The sequence below is a fragment of the Corythoichthys intestinalis genome, chromosome 17 (assembly GCF_030265065.1).
Source record: "Corythoichthys intestinalis isolate RoL2023-P3 chromosome 17, ASM3026506v1, whole genome shotgun sequence".
In the NCBI taxonomy this organism is placed as follows: Eukaryota; Metazoa; Chordata; class Actinopteri; order Syngnathiformes; family Syngnathidae; genus Corythoichthys; species Corythoichthys intestinalis.
In genome coordinates this window covers 32,219,140-32,246,319 of record NC_080411.1, presented here as the reverse complement: position 1 = coordinate 32,246,319, position 27,180 = coordinate 32,219,140, and the positions used below count along the sequence as shown (strand labels likewise).

The 27,180-nt window shown below is 39.6% G+C and overlaps 2 protein-coding genes across 2 annotated transcripts in view; one reads left to right on the top strand and one right to left on the bottom strand.

The window, feature by feature from the left end:
- Positions 1-24,726, top strand: part of LOC130905344 (E3 ubiquitin-protein ligase UHRF2-like) — a 75,511-nt gene extending 50,785 nt beyond the window's left edge. Inside the window, exons 13-16 of the mRNA XM_057818646.1 lie at positions 4,860-5,115; positions 8,428-8,576; positions 8,665-8,763; positions 12,681-24,726. Of these exons, the coding sequence (XP_057674629.1) occupies positions 4,860-5,115; positions 8,428-8,576; positions 8,665-8,763; positions 12,681-12,827 (651 nt within the window). The 3' untranslated portion in view covers positions 12,828-24,726. The remainder of the gene's footprint in view (positions 1-4,859; positions 5,116-8,427; positions 8,577-8,664; positions 8,764-12,680) is intronic.
- The window catches only part of oaz1b (ornithine decarboxylase antizyme 1b), a 19,040-nt gene continuing 16,069 nt past the window's right edge, over positions 24,210-27,180 (bottom strand). Inside the window, 1 exon segment of the mRNA XM_057818647.1 lies at positions 24,210-24,907. Coding sequence (XP_057674630.1) covers positions 24,777-24,907 — 131 coding nt within the window. The 3' untranslated portion in view covers positions 24,210-24,776.

Sequence of the window (27,180 nt, the reverse complement as noted above, 5' to 3'; positions counted from 1 at the left end):
TTAAATTCTGCTTTTTTTCACTCTTCATAAAGCACAATTTAGTTTCTTGAACTCATTTGAGTCAACGTTTATTGCAGCGCCGCAACTCGGACCATAGCAAACGTAACAACACAGACTTTCTGTGTCCGTCAACTATATCTGTCCCTCGGGAAACTCAAACCCAAATAACAATAGTTCCTATTGTTACTGTCGTGTCGACAGCGATGAGCTCTCTCGGATTTCCGACTTACATTCTCACATTAATTTTACCGTATCAGTCCATGGAGGAAACATTTATTCATCATGATGAAACGAAGTTATACAGCAGCCTTTAAAAGAAAAGTCACATCTGTTTTGTTTTCTCCTGGATACTGGTAAGTTCAAGAAGTTATCAGATCATATTACCGTACATATTGTCAGTTTACGGTAATGTTTTGAACTACCAATGTGCTATGCTTGTGCTGTGTTTCACCAGTCAGTAAAATTACATTTCTGTATCTGTACACGAGCTCGGTTTTCTTGTATTCTGCTATTTACTGGTGCTAAAATTAGGGTGCGCGTTATACACGGGTACAATAATTTCCCCTAGATTTTACAAATAAATTTGGGGTGCATGTTATACACGGGTGTGCCTTATATTCGGAAAATTACGGTAAAAGGTATAAGTTTATTTTTTAAAAAAATATTTTTAAAAAAAAGACATGGGTGCTATAGCACACTACAGGCTGAAGGCTGTGCACACATACTAAGCCTGTTGCAATATGCAATAATTCCATTTATCGCACGATAAATAAAAATGAAGGCGATAATTTTTCCGCTACGATTTATCACCTCGCGTGTGTGTGCACGTGCGGCAGACATGCTGTTCAAAGTTTGGATTCCTTGCTACCAACTTCGCAAAATGCATCTTCGTTCCAGGTCCTGCAAAAAATAGCGCCGGAGCCTATCCGTTCCCATTATATCCTATTGTTCAATGTGTACCGGCTGCGTCAGTGCTCCGGATTGACTGCGGACCATCTGAATGGTTTAGGCGATTTTCTATTTTTGCTGGAGACGCATCCGTCGGATCCAGGCCTGGAGTCAACAGCCCAGTGTCTTATTAACGGTATAAACACCAGCAAACATGGACGAAGAACGTTTCATCTTGGAGGTGGAAAGTCACAAAGTGATTTATGATGTAGCAGATCATTATTATAAGGACATCATTAAAACGGAAGCTGCAAGGTGTCCTAATAAGTGTGTTTTTCTGGCAATGATATCAAACACACGACGTGATGACAACTTTTGGTTTTATTAACACACGGCGCTAACAACACTTCCTCAACCTGTGGCTCTCGGTAAACCGTCTTTTTCACTCCAGCATCACATGAACAAAACAACATCACTGTTGTGTGCGCTTCAGGATATTTACAACGAAGTCCGCCAAAACATTTTTACCGACTTGGCTGCTATGAACAACCTCGCTTTGACAACGGACAGCTAAATGGACATGATGAACAATGAGTGGCAAATTAAGAGCGCTGTGCTTCAAACTCGTCCTGTTTATGAAAGTCGATTGTCATATGCTGGTGTTGTGCAGTAATGAGCAGACGTGGCTTCTGTGGCGTTTGCTAACTTTTTTAATGCGCGCACACATTAGATATCATGAAAGGGCAAAATAGATGTGCTACGTCCAATGCCAATGGCTACATGAGCCCAGAGTGGTTATGGGACACGTAGTCCTGATACTGCATCGATGAATTATAAACCGCCATGACTGAATGGAGGTTAAGCAGGCCAAATCAATCCATACCAGTGACTATAGATAATCTGCAAATATTGTTAATACATTACGTGACACAGATGGATTCAGACCACAAATAGAATGTTTTGCTCATGTAGTAAAACTAGCTGCAAAGAGAGTTGTAGCAATCAACAGTGTGCCCCGGCTCACTTTACAAACAGTAAAGAATGTTCTCAGCACTTTTATACAAAATTTCTTCAGATCAGTAAGAAGTAAGCACATAAATATTATGTACTAAAATGCATGTTTAGGTATATGATGGCAATTTAATTTTTGCTCGTTAGCAAAAAAAAAAAAAAAAACTAAACAAAAAATACAATTGTTTTTTTTTTCAGAGCATTAAATTTATTGAATCGAATCGAAAATCGTGTCCCCCGTATCGAAAATCGTCCCGAACCGTGACTTAACTGTATCGGAACACTATAGCAGAAGCTATAAGCTATGGAAAGGTTTTCATTTCCCTAAATGCTTAAGCTATTAAGTGCATTTTTTTTTTTTTTTTCCTTGAAAAACACATTTTATTTATTCTTTGTTTCTCTGCGGTATTAATATTGTTGTCTTTTACTTAAAGAGCATACAACAGGAGAAAAAAAGTCTTAAATAGCATTATTATGTGAATTAGAATCATATTTTGAGACGATTCGACGATATACAACAATTTAGCAAATAGAGATGACGAGAAATTAGTCTTTTAATCTGCTGGTTAGCCACGCCTACCATTATAGGGCTCTAGCGTCCCCAACAGGTGGATGACGTCAGCGGGAGACTGGGCTCAGCGGTTTTACTATTCAGCCCATTGAGGGGGAATTATTCAGAACGAGGAAAACGCGACGAAGAGAGCCGCAAAATGTCATTGTTTCAGTCTCTACTCCAATATTTTTACAGGATCTTCTTTTTATCCAAGTTTTTTTCCCCAATAGCTAAATAAATGGCTTGAGAAGGACCAGTCAGCCCTTCGAAGGGGAACTATTCACAACTAGGAAAACGCGACGAAAAGAGCTGCAAAATGTCATTGTTTCTGTCTCTTTACTTCAAAATTTTTACGGGATATTCTTTTTATCCAAGTATTTTCCCCAATTGCTAAATAAATGGCATGGTCATGACAAATAAGTCTTGTGCTAAATGGAATATTAAATAATAAAAATGCACTTATTCAGGACGACATGGCAAAATTACTCCATAATGGTCAAAACAGTCGACTTCACCTTTACTGTCGCACCTCCCGAACGATATTTTATGACACCTAAATCGGACATATGTCATTTCCCTTGCCCGGCTTCGGAGAATGTAAACAAACCAAGAGGCATGACAGCTAGCCGACATGCTAACCCGAACCGAGTGATGTTTCAAAGTCTTCCAAACGGAAAATCACACATAACTAGCCCGGATGTTTTGACATGACGATTGGGTTGTCGATTGTCTTCGCCGGAGAGCAATTTACAGCTCGTTCCCTGGAGGAGGGTGGCTGCAGTTGTTGTGCAGCTAACGTGCAGCTAATGTGCATGAGGAGAGCTTTTTACATGCCTATCAATGATCAAACATAACTAGTCCTTTATTTAAAGAAAGTTTGTAGTGTTTACTTTGTAATCGCTGTATTTGTATTTGCCATAATACAAAAGAAGATGTTTACTCACTTCCTCGTAAGTCCATTGGTCCCACAGTAGTAGGGCTTGTTTTGGCCAATATCCACGGTGAATGGGAACCTTTTGAAACTCCAAAAAGGCACATACGCCTCTCCCTCATATAGCAAGATTTTTCTGCAGCCGTTTGGCTGGCGTGATGCGAAAAATAAACGTATTAATCCGCAAAATCAGCTGCATCCTTAGTCCTCATACACAACAGTACGGCTGTATAGTGAAGAGGACAACTTCTTCCGTACACGTCACAGCGCCCTCCTCCTCAATGCAAGACCGAAGCCGGAAGTCACTCATTTTCATGGCGCGGGATTCAAAAAACTAAATAAATATAGCGATCGCTTCCACACACATCCAAGCAGTCCATATCATTCAGGAGCATAAAATGCCGCGTGTATTATGAAACAAACATGCTTTTTCGTGTCACATGCACTGTAAGAGGCATCGTCTATTGTTTTTAGTTGTGATTTCTTAAGAAGTATTTTTGAATTAAGAGTAAACATTTATCGCGTTTAAGTGGGTGTACTTGATCTATTAATGTATACTGCATTCTCACTGTGTTATTGTAAATTGTTTGAAAAAAATGGGGGGGACGCAATAATATCGCATATCGCAATAATTTATGGGATAAATTAACGCACACCAAAATTTGTTATCGCGACAGGCCTAACACATACCCTTACTGGCTAACTTGTAACCGACAAGCAACACAGGCCCCAATATGTCCATGTGCTCTACACACATACCTTCTACTGGCAGATTACTAACTATAAGTACGAAATTAATTAATCAGCCCTGATACGAAAAAAAAAAAAAAATTCTAAAATCAGGCTCTGAGAATCAATAGATACTGGCCCATGCTGCATACATAGCTACGAAGTTTTAAGACGATCGGTTCACGAATGACTGAGGAGTTGGGCTTCAAAGTTGTTGTCCACAAGAACGACAACAACAACGTAAGGGGCTATTTAACATGCCTTCAGCCTGTGATTAAGAAAAAAAACAAACAAACCACTGTACAATGTACGGATTCAACTCCTGTACCAAGGGTTTGGACCATTTCTTGGAATAAAGGTTCATCTATCATGTCAAAAGCAGTTTGAACACTATAGCACAACACCAGATCTTGCAAAGGTCATCCCTGTGTCAAAACTAAATTTTTCATCTAAGCAGTCAGTACCTCCAAAGTGCATCATCCCATCAACAACCTCTAAGTCCAGTGCATCTTTGACAGGGGTTAACATTACTCGTATTTTAGTCCAGCTAACAGAATTCAATTGTGAATGGGAAAAAAAATATCACACTAAGAGTTTCCTCTAACGTTTCACAAATATGAATTTGGCTTCGATTCACACGTTTTTCATGCAGACAAAAAATCTATTCAAACATACTTGTATTTAGCGGCTGTCAATCAGACTTCTGTTGTTGCTTCCTATCACTGGCCATCTGTGTGTGCTGTTCAGTACCCACCAGGCTACCAGGCAGTCATGGCGAATAAGACAAGGAAGGAGGCCATTGCCCGGCCAGGTCGCGGCGGTCGGGGTGGTCGGGGTAAGCACCACTCTGGAAGGGGCAGGGGCCGGCCGCGCAAGCAACCCAAGGTGGAGAAAGACCAGGAAGAGGAGGATGAAGGGTTGGAGCATCTGATGGCTGCAGTGGAAGAGGACGAGGATTTGGAGCCGCAAAGTAACGGTGATCAGAAGACGAGTGAGGACTCAGGTAAGTGCTGCAGTTTATTTGTTTGTTTGTTTGTTGTCATCTGTTGTATCTCTTTGTGGCCATTTTTTTTTTAGGAAATGAAGTAGTTAGGGATAAATTACCCTGAAAAACAAACTGCTCAAAAGAGTTTGAGAAATTAGCACAGGTTAATGTGATGCTAACGCTGATGCAGGTCGGACTTTCAGTAGCAAAATTAGTGGTGTGTTCCCCACCTCCACAACATTAAAGTCTCTTTACCTTGCCTACAGTTGCTGCTGCTGCTGCTGGCAGAAAAAAACTTATAAATATCCCTTGTCTTCAAAGGGGATGAAGGAGGCAGGATGTTGTATTTTTGTTGGGCTGTGAAAGTGTGAATGCGTGTTTGTGTGTGTAATAATGGTCGGGTCAATTTTATCCATACAACATATGGAAGACAAATGAACTAGTTAACTGAAGTAATTATACGAGGGGTATTCAAAAAGTACTGCACCCAACTTTATTATGTACAAACAAATTATTAATAGCAACATGTATTATACTGTACATCAAAAGAAAGGTACAAGTGTGAGGATTACATTTTTACTGCTCCACATAGTCTCCACCTCTCTCAAGAGCTACAGTCCACCTATGAACGAGGGCATGTATACCATTGTTGTAGAACTCAGCCGGTTGATCTCTAAGCCAATTCTTGACAGCAGTTTTCACTTCATTGTCATTGCCATATCGGTTGCCCCGGAGTCCTTCTTTCACTGGACCAAAGAGGAGGTAGTCTGACGGTGCCAAATCAGGAGAATATGGCGGATGTGGTATCACAGTCCATCCAAATGAAGTGATGACCTCCATGGTCCTGAAGCGTGTGTGAGGATGTGCATTGTCATGCTGGAGGAGCACATTTGCCATGTCCAAGTTGGGCCGAACACGTCGAATTCTTGCTTTGAGCTTCCTAAGAGTCTCAATGTATACCTCAGAGTTAATGATTTCCCCCTTCGGATAAAAAAATCCACAAGGATTACACCTTGAGAATCCCAAGAAACCGTGGTCATAATTTTGCCATCTGACTTTTGGGCCTTGAACTTTTTGGTCCGTGGTGAATTTGGGTGACGCCATTCCACTGATCTCCTTTTAGATTCAGGTTCAAAATGGTATACCCATGTTTCATCTCCAGTAATGAGGGATCAGGGGTCAGAGGGGTTTCTCCCTCTGCAACAAGGAATTCGATTGCAGCTCTTTGTTTCTGACGAGCTTCAAGAGGGGCAGCCATTTTGGAAGCTAGTTTAAGCTTTAAAAATCTGAAAATAAGAAAAAAATATATAACAATCACAAAAAAGGTGTGTCCTATCATGTTTGTGCCAAATATAAAGAAGATTGGTAAAATCCTGTACGAGCAATGCACTTGAGTGCATTACTTTTTGAATGCCCCTCGTATAATGCAAATAAGGTAGCTTGAAAGTTAGACAAGTAAAGACAAGTAAATCTTATAAGATAAATGTTAGTATGAGTTATCATAATTTGATATTAAAACCCCTCTTAATGTTTTTGTTTTAATAAAGTTTGTAAAATTATTTTAAGTTATAGGTCGCCATTTTTGTTACGTCGCAGTGCGTGACGTCACTGGCCCCGATGCCGAAATTCCAGCGTGTCAATAGTTAGCTTTCCCAACATGTCGTCAGTTCTACCCTTCCGATTTGAACCAGATCTGAAAAGTAAAGAGCAGGACAGCACTGTCGGTCGTTCACAAGACGAGCTTCAGGGAAAAATGCGTGCAGCAAATACCTGATCAGACAAAAGTTGGGCAAAACTGGTGATGCACTCGCTGTCTCAATGGCAACAGAGCGAAAGAGTGCTATTGGGAACTCGGGTTGGGAGCGAGAGTGTTGGGAACTCCAGTTTTATTAGCAGATATTCAAGGTAAGCATATTGCGTCTTCAAACATCCCAATATAATTATGTAGATTGTTGGCATCCAGAGCTGCCGTGTGCTTACAGTACAGGCCAAAGAGCACACCTTGTGTAATCCATGTCTTGTACATTGTAATGCGTGGTAGCTAGGATACGTGTATAAAAGTACCAAAAAGGGGAAAAGCTTTCACTTATGCACATTTATTCACAAAAAATATTTCCACCTTGACCACTCTTCACTGGGGAGCTCAGCAGTATGCAAACCCGTGTTCCCTGACGAACTCCAACATTGTTGTAAGGTCCACGTCAGTCGCTGTCGTCATTGTAGCGTGCCATAGTGCTTTAATATTTTAGTATGATTTGGGGAAAACTCCCACGAAGAATAGTCAACAAAAAAGATCGCAATAGTAATCCAAATGCGCGTTTTTTACTCACTCGAAGATCCGGGAATTAGACAGATCCCATGGCAATGTTCCAGCCGCGATCAGGCCGTCGATTCCACAAAATAGACTGATCCGAAAAGCCGCGGTGGGACCGACGAATCAAAACAATGGACAGATCCGAAACTAATATTGCAGACGCGGTGGGACCTTGCTTGGCTGAGGATCCAGGATACATGTTCGGGCGCCAGTTGCAACGCGTGGTGGGTAGGATACGTACACCCAGGGACCAAAAAGGGGGAGAACCTTCCACTTATGCACATTTATTCACTAAAAATAATAATTCCACCTTGACCACTCACTTCACTCCCCTTGTTTCCATTTGACTGGAAATTGCATCCAAAAGCAGCACATCATGGCATTTTACTTCACGAGTTTAGGCAGCAATAAGCAATTGTTGAACACGCTACACCGCAAGTCTCAAACCGATTCCAGAAAGGGCCTAGTGGGTGCTGGATTTTGTTCCAACCGATAACGCGCAGAGAGTTTAACCAATGAACTTCCTGCTGAAACAAGCAGCACCTGACAAAGTTTAACTGATTACATATGTAAAAGATCTAATTGGTGAAAAGGTGTCCTCTTCATTGGTTGGAAAGCAAACCTGCACCCACTAGGCCCTTTCTGGAATCGGTTTGACACCTGTGCACTACACATTTGGAAAGATGCCATTGACGTCATCAGTGCGAGCCCGCAAACCATGGCGTCAACTAACGGTCAAAATATGGACTAAATATTATAAAATATTGCCATTGATTTAACATTTTATGTGTTTCTAACAACATATTTTAGTACAAGAGAACAATTGCGGTTTATTAGAGCCTACATGTATTTAAGTTAGAGGATCACTTTAAAAGGATACAGCGATTCTTGGCGGGAGCATATTGATACCCTTTTTACTTTACAAAGTATCATAATATTTCACCTTTTTGTGATATTGTCACACTCCGAATGGAAATGTCACAAAATCTTGAGTTGTATTTAAAAAATGTTCCCAGATTTTTCACCAGCATCTGAGCCGCCCTCTAAGCGCGTGAAGGTGGAAGAGGCATTCGTGCTATCGGAGCAGCAGCAACAGTTAATCGAAGAGGACGCGGCCAACAAGAAGCTCTGGGATGAGGCCTTGGGGTACCTCGCTGAGGGGCCAGTATGTGTTATATCGCTCACTCAAGTACAATATGAGATGTTTTCTGTGCCAAAAAAGTGAAATCCAAATCTTCCTTTTTGCTTTGAAGAACTTTCTGCGGAAGATGGAGCAGATTTTCATGTGCGTTTGCTGCCAGGAGCTAGCTTTCCAGCCAATCACCACTGTCTGCTCGCACAATGTTTGCAAGGTACGTTACCGTTCATTTTATGTTTAATGTTACATTCAGATTAAATGATTCCAACACATTTTCAATAGAAATCAGCCATAGACTTCATAACCTATTGACATGACACGGGAAACGGGGCCGATTTGTAGGGGCCTATTTTCAAAAGCTTCAAATTCAAATATTTACAAAACCAAAGCTGCTACCAACCTAAAACCAAAACAGGCACCTACCTTAGCCATATATGAGTCTCCATGAGCAGCGGTATCAACAAATTCAAAGTCGTTCCCTTATAAAATCCCGATGAATTATTTTCTATGTACGTATGTATAACACAACTTAAAATGGCGATAAAAGTCTCAGATTTTACACTAGATGCACAAAAATCACCAAATGCAGAGATAATCACCTATATTTTCAGGAGCATTAGCAATATTTAACATATCATATAAGTTTTTGACCAAAATAGCAACTTAGTTCTTTTTTATTTACTGCAAGTTTTCAACAGCTAATAAATCACTCAATTTAACATCAGAAACTTAATACTTGTGGAAAACATGCAGAATCAATCATAAATAATATGTAAATATATAATTTTAAAAAATTCTATATACAAACACAACTTATTGTACAATAGAATATCCCTTTATTATCATTATACACTATATACTGTTAGCGACTGAGGCTTACGGCTGCCTGGGGTAAACAGAGCTTTTCTGGTGAAATTCTTGTGAATAAATGCTTAAATCCCTGAATTCTTCATAGATATGAACGTAAAACAGTCTTGATTCTTGGTTAAAAGCAAAGAAACTGTACAGTTAGCATTTATTTTACATATATTGACGAAGTACCATGCTACTATCTTAGCGAATGAGGCTAACTGCCGCCTGGCATAAAAGGAGCTTTTCTGGCGAAAATTCTTGTGAATAAATGCTTAAATCCCCGAATTCTTCATAGATATGGACATAAAACAGTCTCGATTCTTGATTAAAAGCAAAGAAACCGTGCATTTAGCATTTATTTGGCGTATATTGACGAAGTGCAATGCTACTATGTTAGTGAATGAGGCTAGCGGCCGCCTGGCGTAAAAGGAGCTTTTGTGGCGAAAATTCTTGTGAATAAATTCTTAAATCCCCGAATTCTTCATAGATATGGATGTCAAACAGTCTCGATTCTTGGTTAAAAGTAAACTATAAGGCTAGTCAGTTACGAAAATTAGCCGCCTCCATGTGTAAACAAAGAAGAAAATTCCTGCGAATAAATGCTTCAATCACGCATGCATGGTATGAAAAATATAATATTTACCTTGAATCCCCGAACAAATCGCTGCTGAGACAACCCTTCCTGTTTGTGTGCGGTACAGCTTTCGTAGTTAAATCCAATCGTAAGTAAATCCAAGTTTACTGTAAATCCGATATGAGCGTGTGCCGTCGTCGGCTATTACCGAATGAAGCTCGGCTCCCTCTGATAAGGCGTCGCGCAAAGAATGACAAAGTGACACATCAATCGTAATGATGTCTATGGTAATTTTTTTCCAATATCGTTAAGCCCTCGTGGAAATGTAGTTCACGAACAACAACAACAAACTACAGTGGTACCTCTACTTAAGAACATCTCTACATACAGAATTTTCAGGTTAAAACACACCTCATTGGGAAAATATTTCCTCTAGTTAAGACAGAAATTTCAGGATACGAAAGGCAAACTACAGTATGGCTGGTACCCGCAGCTCCCAGAGTTTACTGAACGTAGCATACTTATAGCTGCTCTGCCATTGGCTATTGCCAAGTATTGGTGGCATCCAGTTGGCTAAGAGGGACCTCTACTGTATGAGTATGTGGATCCCAGCGTCCTCTTCATTTGCCCCTCGTGTTCCGACAGCTTTACATGTATAGAGGTAGATTTTTGTCATTATTATTCAATCAAAGAAAAAGTTGCTTCAATCAAATAAAAAATCACTTCAATCAAAATATACATTTTGAATAAAAAAAAAGACACTTCAATAAAAAAAATGTGCTTGAATGCAAAAATAAATTTGAAACTCAAAAAAATGCATTTGAAAACTATTTTTCTTTGATTGAATTTTTTTTTTTTTTTTTGATTGAAACAACCATTTTGATTGAAGTAATGTAATTTTTCATTTGGGCCACATTTTGGCTAGGCCATTTGTGTCTTAATTATTCAAAAAAAAAAATACGTTGCTTCAACAACAACAAAAATTCAAAAGAAAAATCACTTCAATCATAAATAGCAAATTTTCAATCATAGAAAAAACGTTTTTGAATGCGAAAAAAATATTTGATACTCAGAAATTTGCATTTGAACCCTTAATTTTTCATTGAAACGGTTTTCTTTGATTGAAGCAATCCTTTTTGTGTTTGGGCTATATTATAGGTAGGACATTTGTGTCTAATTCAATCCCAGATAAAGTTGCTTCACAAAAAAAAAACTATATTCAATCAGAGAAAAAAATCATTTGCAAAAATAAAATTGCCCTTCCCTAAAAATATATATATATATTTTTTTAAATATATGTATATTTGTTTAATATATTTTTGTTTAATTGAAGTGTCAGTTTTTTGCGAGAACAAAAAGTTTTGAACCTCATTTTTTATATGAAGAACTAAAAGTTTTGAATGCACTTTTTTTTTTTTTAAATAGAAAAGGTTTTGATCGAATCATTTTGACATGTCGGAAGTAGTGACAAAGTTGGATCTTTGTGTCAAAATGATTCAATCAGGACTTTTTCTACTTCTAACAAAAAGTGCGTTCAAAACTTTTAGTACTTCAAATAAAAAATGAGTTCAAAACATTTTGTTCTCCAAAAAACTGACACTTCAAATAAAAAAATATATTTTAAAAATTCAAAAAAAAAATTTATTGTTTTTTAGGGAAGGGCAATTTTATTTTTGCTAATTATTTTTTCTTTGATTGAAAAGTTTTTTTTTAATTGAAGCAACTTTTTCTGGGATTGAATGATTTAGACACAAATGTCCTACCAATAATATGGCCCAAAGACAAAAAGGATTGCTTAAAAGAAAACCGTTTCACTGAAAAATTAAGAGTTCAAATGCAAATTTCTGAGTCTCAAATATTTTTTTGCATTCAAAAACTTTTTTCTATGATTGAAAAAAAATTTTTTTTTTGATTGGTCTTTTGAAAATGTTTTTTTTGTTTTTTGTTTTGAAGCAACTTATGTTTTGATTGAATAAAGACACAAATGTCCTAGCCAAAATGTGGCCCAAATGAAAAAGTAATTACCTCAATCAAAAAGGTTGTTTCAATCAAAAAAAGACTTGACTTCAATCAAAAAATAAAAGAAAAATAGTTTTCAAATGCATTTTGTGAGCTTCAAATTTATTTTGCATTCAAAGAAATTTTTTTGATTGAACTTACTTTTTTTTTTTAATTGAAAATGTATATTATGATTGAATAATAAAGACACAAATCTACCTTCATATACATGAGTGTATTCACTTTTATTCTTTACTGTATTGTTGGTTTTTTACATTATGCACAACTCATATTTAATGTTTATTGTGCAATATTCTAACTGTAACATGTATTTGTTCCATGTTTTGATGTATTTTTATGGAGTATAAAATATATGTCTGAATTTGGGGTAGCTTGGAGTGGATTAGGGCATTTACATGGAAAACACATCTCTACTTACAAAATTTTCAACTGAAGAAAATTCTGTATTCACCTTCTCACCATAACTAGTCAAACTCTTTACACGGATATTGTAATGCACCGTACTCCTTGAAATTGGAAAAGTCGCTGTTTTCTTGTGCAACAATGAAAAATAAATGCATTGGTGCTTCGGTTACATGGCACTGGGCTGACGCTAGTGTGAAAAGGCCTTTATAGTCCGGAAAATACGGTAGTCATAGAAACTTGTGAATTAAAGGATTACAGTATTTTTCTCCCTGCGTGCTTAGATGTGCCTCCAGCGCTCGTTCCGGGCGGAGGTGTACACCTGCCCCGCCTGCCGCCACGACCTGGGCAAGGACTACGACATGACGCAAAACAAGACTCTGCAGGTTCTGCTGGACCAGTTCTTTCCCGGCTACACAAAGGGCCGATGAGATCCATGGCGCTCCAAACCAGAAGGCGCGCACACACACACAAACAAATACAGTACCTACACATACTTGCATATACCGTTGAAAGCTCCACTTTAAACATGATTGCACTTCCCTCAATGGGCCAATATATAGTGCGTCACACAGCCATTTTATGTATACAGTACAATCATCGAGCACACAAAGCACCTCAATAGGTTCCGACCTCATCTGTTGTCTCCATAAACCTCACCAACTTGAGATTTTACAACACGGACTTGAACGCACGCATTCGCAAGCCCGCCACACACACACACTGGACTGCTGAGAGTATAAAAAAATTTGTTTGAGGGAGGCTTTTAGCTAAGTCACTATGAGAGGAATTTTTATCTGAGTCATGCCTGCCAGCCTGCATTTTTGTGTACCATACATTGGACACCCATGCACTTTTATTATAACGTCTTGGTTGAACACCCTATTTGACGTGTTTTGATGACACACTTGTAACATTCCCCATCTCTCTCATGTATCTTCATTAACTGTCTTCAGGAGGATCTTTGTATGCGTAGTTGGTTGGGTGGAAAGAAGTCCCAAACAAAGTAGCAGGCAATGTTGATACGATGAAATTTAGCGGGCAATATCTCCAATATATAAACACTTCAAGGTCTGAAGACTGGAGGAGGTTTAGAGCAGTGTTTTTCAACCGGTGTGTCGTCAGGTGTGCCGCGAAAAATTATCAATTATTGGGCATTTGTTTTCACGTCGTCAGGCAGAGTTCCAATAGGAAGGAAAGAGTAGGTAGAAGATTACGGTCGTGTACAGACGAGCGAGGTATGCGTTCAAGAACTGCTCGGATTTCTAGCTATCAGCCACATTGCTGTCCACGACAATGTGGACCCAGCACGTCTATTGTACATCATTTGATTAGACTCGTCAAATGTCGATATACACCAAAGTGTTCTTTCCATTTTATCCATATGTGACGACCGTCAATCCTCTCCCTGTGTTTTATTCCAACACACTGACGAAGACAGCATGGTTGCTGATGGCTAGAAATCCGAGCAGTTCTTGAAGCGACACGATCAGCTATCCAACGGCTCCATGGTGCCAAGCAAGCTTAAACGTCATCTCCTAAAGAAACACCCATCGCTTCAAAACAAGTAGATGGACTATTTTGTTTGCCTTTGTGAAAACACAGAAAAGCAGGCAACTTTTTGGGGAAAAACTACATAGGCAAATGAGAAAGCCCTCAAAGCCAGTTAGTTACCTTGTTGCTGAACTTGTTGCTAAATCTAAAAAGTCCCACACTGTGGTTTGGACATTAATACTAACTGCCTGCAAAGTCACTGTCAGCGAGATGCTCACCCCTGATGCGTTTTAAGACATTTCTAGTCCCTCTGTCTGATAATATTAATATAGATAGATAATTTTATATATGGAACATTCGTTCATTCGCTGCCATCCCTCCCTCTTCAAACGGATTGAACGTCTATGGCCGTCCGTGGCAGCCAATGCCAGGCAATGAGGTAATTTTGGGCCATTTAAGTTCATTTACCTGTTGATTTTCAGTTACTTCCTGTTGATTTGGGGGTATTTTATGAGTCACCTACTGTTTATTTTGCATTACAGAACAGGAAATGACCTGGGAATCGCCCAAATGAATAGGCAGTGACTCAAACTCAACAGAGAATGACCTGTAAATGCTTTAAAATGAACAGCTAGTGACCTGTAAATGCCCGGAAAATCGGACAGAATGACTGTGAATATTTTGTCACACCCCTACTTCACATAAATGAAGAATGCTTCTCAAAGTGGCTGCTAACATGCTTGTGTAGATACCTCTTCCTAAATACATCTATGTGCATGATATTCCAGAAAATAATGCTATGAATTCGTTTAGGAACGTATAAACATTCCAGACATTAGCAACAACGCCTCCCATAAAAAAGTGATGAATAGCTCCAAACGACCTTGTTAAACATGATTGTTTTCGTTCAGGAATGTCCCGAAGGACCAAATGTGTTTGAAGTATAGCTCAAGGCCACGCTTGTTACCAGGCAAACCAGATGAAGCAGGGTCAAATATGGCGGGTTTCAGTGGAAATTTACACGATTATTGTATGTTAGGCAATGTAAATCATTACAGTTAGTTACTCTTTCGACAAGAAATCCTTTGTTGCACTGCTGATGGCACCATTTGACGTGTTCTTGTTGGTAGGCCCAGTTTGACATTTTTTATGAGGCAGATTTATTTACTTGGATGACACACCTCTGTTGTCTTTGATCTGTCTGGGGATGTTCACCATTTCCACGATTTTTACAAAATTATTTGTTTTCCCTGCTATCTACTGTTAACCCGTTCGTGTATTAATTATGATTTGTTTGTTTTTTTGTTTACCCTTAGAGTGCAGTCATTTAACTACCGTAATTTCTGGACTATAAGGCGCACCTGACTATAAGCCGCCGCACACCAAACTTGACACGAAAACGCCATTTGTTCATAGATAAGACGCACTGGACTATAAGCCGCAGTTGTCCGCATTGTATTATGGGATATTTACACCAAAAGATATTAACTGGTAACACTTCATTTGACAATGGTATCATAAGACTCTGCTACCAGCTGCTGTCAACACTTGTTATCCAACCTTCCTCCTAGCATGCATTGCGGCGCTACATAATGTAAATAACAATTATGTTCTGTGCTAATTATTTCTTCAGTTACTGTTTCAATTATTTCATTAATTGCTGGTTATGGTATTTGCTAACATTTTCTTGGATAGTGGTACCATAATAATGTCATAAGACAGTCATAATTATTACATGACACTGTCATAAGCACTAATGAATGCTTATAATAGATGTCGGTAAGTGTCATCCAGCAAATTAGCTCACTTTTGAATGGACGTAAAATATCTGAGCTGGACATAAATGGAGTTAGTGACATAATATGCCACATGACACATATTGACATCTGTCATAAGCATTCAGTACTGCCCATGATAGTGTCATGTCATAATTATGATGTCCTTATGATGCCGCTGTCAAATAAAGTGTTACCTATTAACCCAAATAAATCAACAAATAAGCTGCACTGGACTATAAGCCACAGGATTCAAAATGAGGGGAAAAAGTAGCGGCTTATAGTCCGAAAATTAGGGTAATTGGCTGCCCCTGACGGCAGTAGACGACCAATACATCTTGACTGGGAAGGGTGAATGAACGCTCGTCAGATATAACATTGATAGATTGGAACACTTAGACACTGTGTTATACTTTAAGGAGCAGAGGTATTTGCACCGCTTGTGGTTTTGCAAGTTCACCCACTTGGAAAAATGGTAGAGGTCTGAAATTCCAATCATTGATGCATTTCCAGTCATAGAGACATAAAAAGTCCACATTTACTCCATGGCTAACCACCTGTTTGTACTCAATATCACATATGCACCCAGCAGTCAGTCATAATCCAACTGCTACTTTGTGCAAGACCAGAAAGCTTTCGAAAGACACCAGAGAAAAAATTGTTGTGCCCCACAAAGCTGGAAAAGGCTATGGGACAATTGGAAAGCAGCTTGGTGAGAATACATCAACATTTGCAGCAATTGTTAGAAAATGGAAAAGGCTAAACATGACTGATAATCTACCTCTGATTGGGGCTCCATGTAAAATCTCTCCTCGTGGGACATCGCTCATAATGAGAAAAGTGGGGGCTCAGTCTAGAACTACACGGCAGGAGCTGGTCAATGACCTGAAGAGAGCTGGATGCACAGTTTCAAAGGCTACTGTCTTTAGGACACTACTGTGCAGTGGTTGAAAATCACGCAGTGCTCCGAAGGTTCCCCTCTTGAAGCCAGAACATTTGAAGGCCCGTCTGAAGTTTGCCAGGGACCATCTGAATGATGCAGAGTGGTCATGGGAGAAACTCATGTGGTCATATGAGACCAAAGTCGAACTTTTTGGTGCAAACTTTACTCTTCATGTGTGGAGGAAAAAGAAGGATGAGTACAATCCCAAGAACACCATCCCCACTGTGAAGCACAGGGGTGGAAACTTGGATGACTGTACTATATAAAGCAGATGAAGGTTCTGGAGTAGCCCAGCCGGTCTCCAGACCTCAATCCAATAGAAAATCTTTGGATGGAGCTGGAACTTTGTGTTTCTCAACGACAGCCTGACAGATCTGGACAAGATTTTTGTGGAAGAATGGCCCAAAATCTCTGTTTCCATATGTGAAAATCTGGTGAAAGAAATACAGAAAGCTTCTGACTTCTGTAACTGCAAACAAAGGCTTCTGCACTAAATATTAGCACTGATTTTCTCAGGGGTACAAATACTTATGAACCCTAGCACATTACAAATACATTATTGAAAAATCATACAATGCGAATTCTGGATTATTTTTTTAGATTGTTTATATAAGTGGAAATGCATCTATGATTGAAATTTCAGACCTTTACCTATTTTCTAAATGGGTGAACTTCACACCTACAAATCACAAGGGGTGCAAATACTTATGTTCCTCACTGTAGCTCTGTGCATCATCAACCCTACCCTCGCCCACCCGGACTTCTTTTACGCCCGAAACCCGGACTCCCTAGGTGCCCATGCCCAGGTGCGGCCGCACCGCAAGCTTTGGCCCTAGCCTGGACAGCCATTGAAACGACACAGGTTGACTCCCTGGTTTCCAAGATGGTGCAACTTGAAGTTTTTGCTACGCTGGCACGGATTTACCTCCATCAGATTTAACGTACAAGTTTACTTTTTAACTATCGTAATTTTGCACTATAAGGCACACCTGACGATAAGCAGCCACCCACCAAATTTGACACGAAAAAGGCATTTGTTCATAGATAAGCCGCACTGGAGTAAAAGCCGCAGCTGCCACCACTGTATTATGTGATATTTACACTAAAAGATATCAACCGATAACACTTTATTTGACAGCGGCATCATAAGACCGTCATAAGACCAAATGAACCACCATGAAGCATTGAACCAATTGGCTGCCAAGCTTCATTGCTTCAAGAAGCTCCATTTGTCCATCACTGTTCTCTTGGAGGAGACAGTCAACCTCTGCTGCCACCTGCTGTCGTCCAACATGCCTCTTAGCATGTATTGCAGCGCTTCAGATGTAAATAACAAATCAAAAATCATGTTCTGTGCTAATTATTTCAGTTACTGTTCTTGTTGTTTCATTAATTGCTATTTATGGAATTTGGTAACTCTTTATTTGACAGTAGCACCATCAGACTGTCATAAGACCACCATAATTATGACATGACACTGCCATGAGCATTAATGTCATCCGGCAAATTATTTCCCTTTTGAATAGATGTAAAAGATCCGAGCTGGACATTGTCAGGGAAGCTCAAGTTTCAACTCCAAGACAAGTGTTACCTCAATAGCCCGATTAGAGAAATGAATACGACCAACCAAAGATTGCCTGCTTCGAAGACTTTATAAACATGATATATCAAGGGTACAAAATGATGTGATTCAGCTAGGAGCTGTGATCACCTAGAAGTACAAAGAAATACAATAGAGGCTGGACATTTATACTGTTGAAAGGGTGGTGCCGAAGAACACCGTGAAACGAAACTTACTAAGAAACGAAACTCGTCATCTCACAAACCTGGGTATTTTTCCATACAAAAACATCTTTGAGCTGAGACCTTGAGCACTGGTCCTGGCTGGGAGAGAGTGAGTCAGATCTGATAAGGGCAGACACCCATTGTATTTAGGGTTGTTCCGATCATGTTTTTTTGCTCCCGATCCGATCCCGATCGTTTTAGTTTAAGTATCTGCTGATCCCGATATTTCCCGATCCGATTGCTTTTTTTTGTTCCCGATTCAATTCCAATCATTCCCGATAATTTTTCCCGATCATATACATTTTGGCAATGAATTAAGAAAAAAATGAATAAAACTCGGACGAATATATACATTCAACATACAGTACATAAGTACTGTATTTGTTATGACAATAAATCCTCAAGATGGCATTTACATTATTAACATTCTTTCTGTGAGAGGGATCCATGGATAGAAAGACTTGTGACTTTGTATATTGTGACTAAATATTGCCATCTAGTGTATTTGTTGAGCTTTCAGTAAATGATACTGAAGGCCATGCCCAAATGCATGATGGGAAGTGGAACCATGACTGCGTAGTCCTGCCAATTGATATATCTTCTCTGCGTTGGGAAATAACATAAGGTGTTAAGGAAAAGATCAATTGCTACCTTGCTTCCCCACATTGCTTCCCATGATATTTCTAATCATAGGGAGAGGGATTATAAGGCTTTAGCCAATTAAAAAAAGGCTCCAAAGGCTGCCAAAATTCACTCTACTCATTTTACGCTGCCTTTTATCTCTCTATATAGGTAAGACGGCGCCATTACAGATTGACTGCGACAATGCGTGGGTGGGTCGTGCAGCGCATGCATGAATTGTGTTAAATATTTTAACGTGATACATTTTTAAAAAAATAAATTACCGCCGTTATCGGGATTAATTTGATAACCCTACCTTAAGCCGAAACTAAAGACTCTGGATGAGTGTAACATATTATGTTTGTTACATTAAATACAATTAGAAAACGATTTAATATATATATATATATATATATATATATATATATATATATATTAAAAAAAGGCATGGCCGATATTTTTTTTGCCGATTCCGATACTTTGAAAATGACGTGATCGGACCCGATCGATCGGGATGCCAATCTATCGGGACATCTCTAATTGTATTCATTCAGGGCATATTGGAAAACACAGGAACATAACGGTCCAGATTTGGGCAAATTGTGATACAGTCTACAATAGTCAAGGCTATGAGAAGGCACACTCAAACATGTTAATATAACAGTGATGCTCCATGCTACAATGTTCTCATGCAAGCATAACAAAAGTATACAAAATATGATGTATAATGGTTGTGTTTTAAGCATGAATAAAATTCTCTCAAAGACATAAATGGAGTTAGTGACATAATTTGCCGGATGACACTTAAGCAATCATTAATGCCCCATGATAATGTCATGTCATAAGTGTTACTTATTAACCCAAATAAATCAACAAATAAGCCGCACTGGTCTATAAGCCACAGGATTCAAAATGAGGGGAAAAAATAGTGGCTTATAGTCTGAAAATTACCGTATTTCATTTGTGTAGAATTTAGCGGTTAGCCTTGGTATGGTGCATTCAAGTGTTGACGGTTGGCACGGTTTTTACATTCTTAGTGCTCTTGTGAAACGTTTTCCAGTCCTACAATTTTTTTTACGGCGGGCTTGTGGCGTTTGCGCTAATGACGTCTCTTTTTTTCTGTTCAATCATTCAGGTTTTTGTCTTTTTTTTTTCAATACATGCAATTCTAAATGGTCTTTTTAAGGCAAACTGTGATGTGCATTAATGATTTGTTTGTGGCTAACTAAATAGTGCCCTTTCCTACAGTGACTTCCTTCTGTACGTGAACCCACAGTGCTAAAAACCCTCTTTAGACGTCTCGTGGACGCTTGGCTTCAGTGCTGTGTCGTTTCTATCTTATTTTTAATAACTATTGCACTCTACTCAAGAATTAAAGAAAAAAATCATGTTTTCTCTAAAAAAAAGGCTTCAAATGTCAATGTCCACTTTTTCCTCTACATAGGTTTTTAGTTGCTTTCCTTCTATTTTATTTTTATGTGTCGAGCGCATTCGCCAGTCTGACAAGGAGTTCCATTGCTTCAAGTTTTATACATGTCATACTTAATATGTACCTATTAAATATTTGGATTCAAGACGGCTGTGTTTCTTTGTGGATTACTGAAAGCACATTGGAAAGAAACTGTACGTTTTGATTGAGTTAAGGCTTGATTTTACACAGCAGGTCTACGGTGACTTTTGTTATTTTGTCCAATAATTCTTGCTTCCTCCCTAAAATGTCAGAAAACGGGAAACAATTTTGTTTTCCAAGTAAAAGGAGATGTCCGCAAATTTGCATTCAAGTATTAGTGAGGGAAATCCGTCAGCAGGCTGTGCTGGCGGGTAGTAATGCTTGAGGGAATAGGGGTCCGTGATTATGAGTGATTGTTAGTTGTTTTTTTAATCCTGTCTTGTCATGTTTTTTTGTTGTTGTTTTTTTTATATACAGTGGGGCAAATAAGTTGCCTGGCACGGCCAGACTGTTCTCCCTGTATTTTTCAAACACTGAGAGAAAAGTCTGGGAACCAGCCCATTAACGGCCTCTCGAGCAGGTACAAAATAAATCGACAAATCAGATTCGTTTATTTGCGTGACGTGTTCTTAACGAGCAACGTCACTCTTGCGCGTTGGAAGTCGTCTCCACAACAACACAGATGGTGAACAGGAGAGCCGAGAATATGTTCCAATCCACGGTAAAATCAGTTTTAAATTAGCAAAAACACATCGACACGAGTCATTGACAACAGTCCGTCTCGCGCTAGCCATGTTGAATAAACTCCGCTCTCCTCGTATGTTTACTTCCGCGCGCAAGTCCCTCATCCTGTCCTCGTCGTTTTACTAACGTCACGTCTGCCCGTTGCTGACTGGTCCACTCCGCTGTCTGTTTGCTGTGGCTTGCTCCGCCCTGGAAATTGAATCTGCTGAATGGTGGCCAGACTCAATAGCTGGAACAGCGGTGAGTCTGGTGTACCAGGCAAGCAAATAAGTTCTCCTACTTGAAAAGATTAGAGAGGCCTGCAATTGTCAACATGGGAAAACCCCAACCATGAGAGAGAAAAAAAAAAAACTGAAAATCACATTGATTTTTAAAGAATTTATTTCCAAATTAGAGTGGAAAATAAGTATTTGGTCACCTACAAATAAGCCAGATTTCTGGCTGTCAAAGAGGTTTAACTTCTTCTAACGAGGTCTAACGAGGCTCCACTCGTTACCTGTATTAATGGCACCTGTTTTAACTCATCAGTATAAAAGACACCTGTCCACAAACTCAGTCAGTCACACTCCAAACTCCACTATGGCCAAGACCAAAGAGCTGTCGAAGGACACCAGAGACAAAATTGTAGACCTGCACCAGGCTGGGAAGACTGAATCTGCAATAGGTAAAACACTTGGTGTAAGGAAATCAACTGTGGAAGCATTATTAGAAAATGGAAGACATTCAAGACCACTGATAATCTCCCTCGATCTGGGCTCCATGCAAGATCTCACCCCGTGGCGTCAAAATGATAAGAACGGTGAGCAAAAATCCCAGAACCACACAGGGGGACCTAGCGAATCACCTACAGAGAGCTGGGACCACAGTAACAAAGGCTACTATCAGTAATACAATGCGTCACCAAGGACTTAAATTCTGCACTGCCAGACGTGTCCCCCTGCTGAAGAAAGTATACGTCCAGGCTCGTCTGCGGTTCATTAGAGAGCATTTGGATGATCCAGAAGAGGACTGGGAGAATGTGTTATGGTCAGATGAAACCAACGTATAACTTTTTGGTAGAAACACAGGTTCTCGTGTTTGGAGGAAAAACAATACTGAATTGCATCCGAAGAACACCATACCCACTGTGAAGCATGGGGGTGGAAACATACTTTGGGGCTGTTTTTCTGCAAAGGGACCAGGACGACTGATCCGTGTAAAGGAAAGAATGAATGGGGCCATGTATCGAGAGATTTTGAGTGAAAATCTCCTTCCATCAGCAAGGGCATTGAAGATGAGACGTGGCTGGGTCTTTCATTGTATTCACGTCATTAGGGTTCCATTCACATCTACAGATGTTTTCATCAGGTGTTTGACAACACCTGATGGAAACCTTTGTTCTTAAGAGTGGTGGACTTTGGGGGTTGAATAATATTGTCAATGAGGTAATCACAGAAAGGCCATTAATTGGAATATTCCCAAAAATATTTTTGTTATTTCAGTTGAATTTGTCCATTTGACATGTCATTATTTATTGTGATTATAAACAAGATGAAAAATGAATGTCAGACTTGCAAAAACACTTACCCACTATGGGGGTTGAATAATGTAACTGCACATGCAGTTTGCCTGTTGTCACTTCCCAGCTATTTTTGTCATTGGCCTACTACACTCACCAGCCACTTTATTAGGTACACAATGCTAGTAACGAATTGGACCCCCTTTTGCCTTCAGAACTGCCTCAATTCTTCGTGGCATAGATTCAACAAGGTGCTGGAAGCATTCCTCAGTGAGTTTGGTCCATATTGACATGATGGCATCACACAGTTAGTGATTTGAGTGACTTTGAACGTGGCATGGTTGTTGGTGGCAGAAGGGCTGGTCTGAGTATTTCAGAAACTGCTGATCTACTGGGAATTTCACGCACAACCATCTCTAGGGTTTACAGAGAATGGTCCAAAAAAGAAAAAAATATCCAGTGAGCGGCAGTTCTGTGGGCGGAAATGCCTTGTTGATGCCAGAGGTCAGAGAATGGCCAGATTGGTTCGAGCTGATAGAAAGGCAAGTGACTCAAATAACCACCGTTACAGCCAAGGTAGGCAGAAGAGCATCTCTGAACGCACAGTACGTCGAACTTTGAGGCAGATGGGCTACAGCAGCAGAAGACTCCTTTCAGCTAAGAACAGGAAACAACAACAAGGAAAGGCTACAATTGGCACAAGCTCATCAAAAATTGGACAATAGAAGATTGGAAAAACGTTGCCTGGTCTGATGAGTTGATTTCTGCTGCGACATTCGGATGGTAGGGTCAGAATTTGGCGTCAACAACATGAAAGCATGGATCCATCCTGCCTTGTATCAACGGTTCAGGCTGCTGGTGGTGTAATGGTGTGAGGAATATTTTCTTGGCACTCTTTGGCCCCCTTGGTACCAATTGAGCATCGTTGGAACGCTACAGCCAACCTGAGTATTGTTGCTGACCATGTCCATCCCTTTATGACCACAATGTACCCAACTTCTGATGGCTACTTCCAGCAGGATAATGCGCCATGTCATAGCTAGGATCATCTCAGACTGGTTTCTTGAACATGACTATGAGTTCACTGTACTCAAATGGCCTCCACAGTCACCAGATCTCAATCCAATAGAGCATCTTTGGGATGTGGTGGAACGGGAGATTCGCATCATGGATGTGCAGCTGACAAATATGCACCAACTGTGTGATGCCATCATGTCAATTAAGCACCTCAGATACCACCCCAACAACATTGTCCCCCCCCAATATTTAGTCTTGGCAATGTTTAAAAAATATATAGATTTCAAATATTTTTCAGTATAATCCACATCTACCTTAACTCGTTCAGCACCACTGACATCAATGGACATCCAATTTAACCAGGATCACCAATCCTCCCAGTTAAAATGGGATTGGATGTGCGTCGCCATCAGTGGCAGTAAGGTAATGCAGCACTAACTGACACGCCAAGGATTTAGTTTCATTTTAACACTTTCAAAACACAAATTTTGGAATTTGTTTTATTATAAGAGAAGAACATTGGTACAGAAGCACTAAATGCCAGGTGAACATAGTGAACCCAAAAGGAATGCAGAGCCAAATTCAGTCTAATCATACCTTTTCACATTAAACAAAACATGAAAATAATGAAATTTACATGTCAAAATTACATAAGGAAAAAAAAAAGCCCTTTGGATATATCCCTTCCTGTCATTAAAATGATGTAACTATTAATAAAATACCAATCAACGGGGCTGTTTACATAAGTGAAGGTAAGTTAGTGCTACACAAGTGGTCCCCCTGAAATATTTGAACATGACAGCCATTTTGTTGCCGCAGTACCGATTGTACATATATATTTAAGAAAAAAAAAAGTCAAACAAAAAACCTGATCTTTTATGTGTTGTACATTCAAACAATGGAACGACTCCATAGGTAAACAAAGAAAGATCTACAAACCCACAGCTAACACTAAATCCAATGCCAAACTTTCCTTTCTTACCAAATGGGAAAAAAAGATCAACAAATACACAAAAAGAGAAAAGGGAGAGAATGAAGGTTAGGGTAGAGGGGCTAATCCTCGTCGGAAGAGTCCCTGTCGAAATTGTACGCCATGAAGAGAACGTCGGGTCGAGGTGGGACGAGGGCGTGGCCGGGTTTCACGATCTCGAAGCCCAGGAAACTGAACGTACGCACCAGCTTGGCTAAAAAAAAAAAACACACACAAAATCCATCGGTTAAAAATCCAAGCGTTTCTATACTCAAATTATCTTTATCCAAGACAGCCTCTTTTTTTTTTTATAATACATGATTTTTACTAATGTTTCCACCACCATATTTTTCAGACTCTAAAGCGCACTTTAAAAAGATGATTTCCCTCCCTAAAAGTAATAAGAGAAAAAAAAAAACAGTATTAATGACAAAGGACAGTTTTAATTTACAGTGCATCACAAAAGTGAGTACACCCCTCATTTTTCTGCAGATATTTAAGTACCGGTATATTTTTTCATGGGACAACACAGACAAAATAACACTGACACAATGAAAAGCAGTAGTTTTATTTTCCCCTCAAAACAACTCAAAATATAGCCATTAATATCGAAACCCCTGGCAACAAAAGTGAGTACACCCTTCAGTGAAAGTTGTCATTATTAGGGCTGCAGCTATCGAATATTTTAGTAATCGACTGAAAATTCTATCGATTAATCGAGTAATCGGATAAAACAAATATATTTTCAGGTGAAGAGCAATTATAGATATACATGAGAAAACAAGACATTTTATCATTTTCAGTCAATCAATGTCTTTATTTTTTATGTATATTGTTGAAAACAGCCAACAATTGCATCTCAGATGTAACTAGAATGAAAAAAAATGAGTAATTCACTGCTTTTACTCAAAAAACCTTTAGATCTTATTTTTAAAAAGTATATACATATATATAACACACCTAAAAATGCCTTTACGCTTGATAACACACATCACTTAAAAGTTAGGATTTTTTCCCACGTTTTTCAATTGAATTTCTATTTATGTCAAGCCATTTTTAAGTTCTAGTTAAGCTTTAAGTTAGTCTAACCTGTAAGTCCTGATAGGATTTTGAGTTTTTGCACTGTTCAAAATAAATGTATGATACAGGCTGTATTGGAGCACATTAGGGACTAGTGCTACTTGGTGTTTTATCCAGCAATGACTACTGAGCTAAAATTGATAGTTAGCATTATTGAGTTTTTATTTGACACCCTCATCACTCCACAACGCTATGTTATGTTATGTTAAAGCCTGTATGTAAGACACGTTAGCCACGCATCGAAAGTGGTCTTAATTTAAACCTAGCCCTCCGCAGGGCTAACGTAAGGTGAGCTAGTAGTGACAGTAACGTTAATCTTATATATTAGCGCTTAGCGATCTACTGCTTTAAGATGACGGCTGTTTGCTAACGCTGCCCAGACGCGGCCTAGTCTGTCAATGTGCATCTAGTTCAACATACATGTGATCTCTATGAGACTCATTGGACGCTACCTGTAACTAACGTAGCATGTGCGGGCTAGTATTTAGCAACGTCGGCGTCGTTTGTAGCGGTTGTTGGCTGCAGTAAGTTTTTTTTTTTTTTTTTGCTTCTTCCTCTACGCACGTAACATCAGCGCGTTGTCCCGCATTAAAAGTAGTCCGAAAAATAAACGATTACTCGAGGTGAATAAAATTACTCGGATCAGTTTTTAAACTCGAGTTGCTCGAGTATTCGTTTCAGCTCTAGTCATTATTAACATAAATTATGTCAACTGTCAATATTTTGTGTGGCCACTACTATTATCCAGAACTGCCTTTACTCTCCTGGGCATGGAGTTGACCAGAGCTTCACAGGTTGCTACTGGAATGCTCTTCCACTCCTCCATGACGACGTTGCAGAGCTGCGGATATTTGAGACTTTGCACACCTCCACCTTCCGCTTGAGGATCCCCCAAAGATGTTCTATTGGGTTCAAGTCTGGAGTCATGCTTGGCCAGTCCATCAGTTTTACCCTCAGCCTCTTCAGTAAAGCAGTGGTCATCTTGGAGGTGTGTTTGGGGTCATTGTCATGCTGGAACACTGCCCTGCGACCCAGTTTCTGGAGGGAGGGGATCATGCTCTGCTGCAGTATATCACAGTACGTGTTGCACTCATGCCGCCCCAGACCATGACATTCCCACCACCATGCTTGACTGTAGGCATGACACACTTATCTTTGTACTCCTCAGCTAGTCGCCACCACACATGCTTGAGACCATCGGAACCAAAAAAATTAATCTTCGTCTCATCAGGCCATAGGACATGGTTCCAGTAATCCATGTGCTTTGTTGACATGTCTTCAGCAAACTGTTTGAGGGCTTTCTTGTGTACAGTCTTCAGAAGAGGCTTCCTCCTGGGGTGACAGCCATGCACACTAATTTGATGTAGATTGCGGCGTATGGTCTGAGCACTAACAGGCTGACCCCCC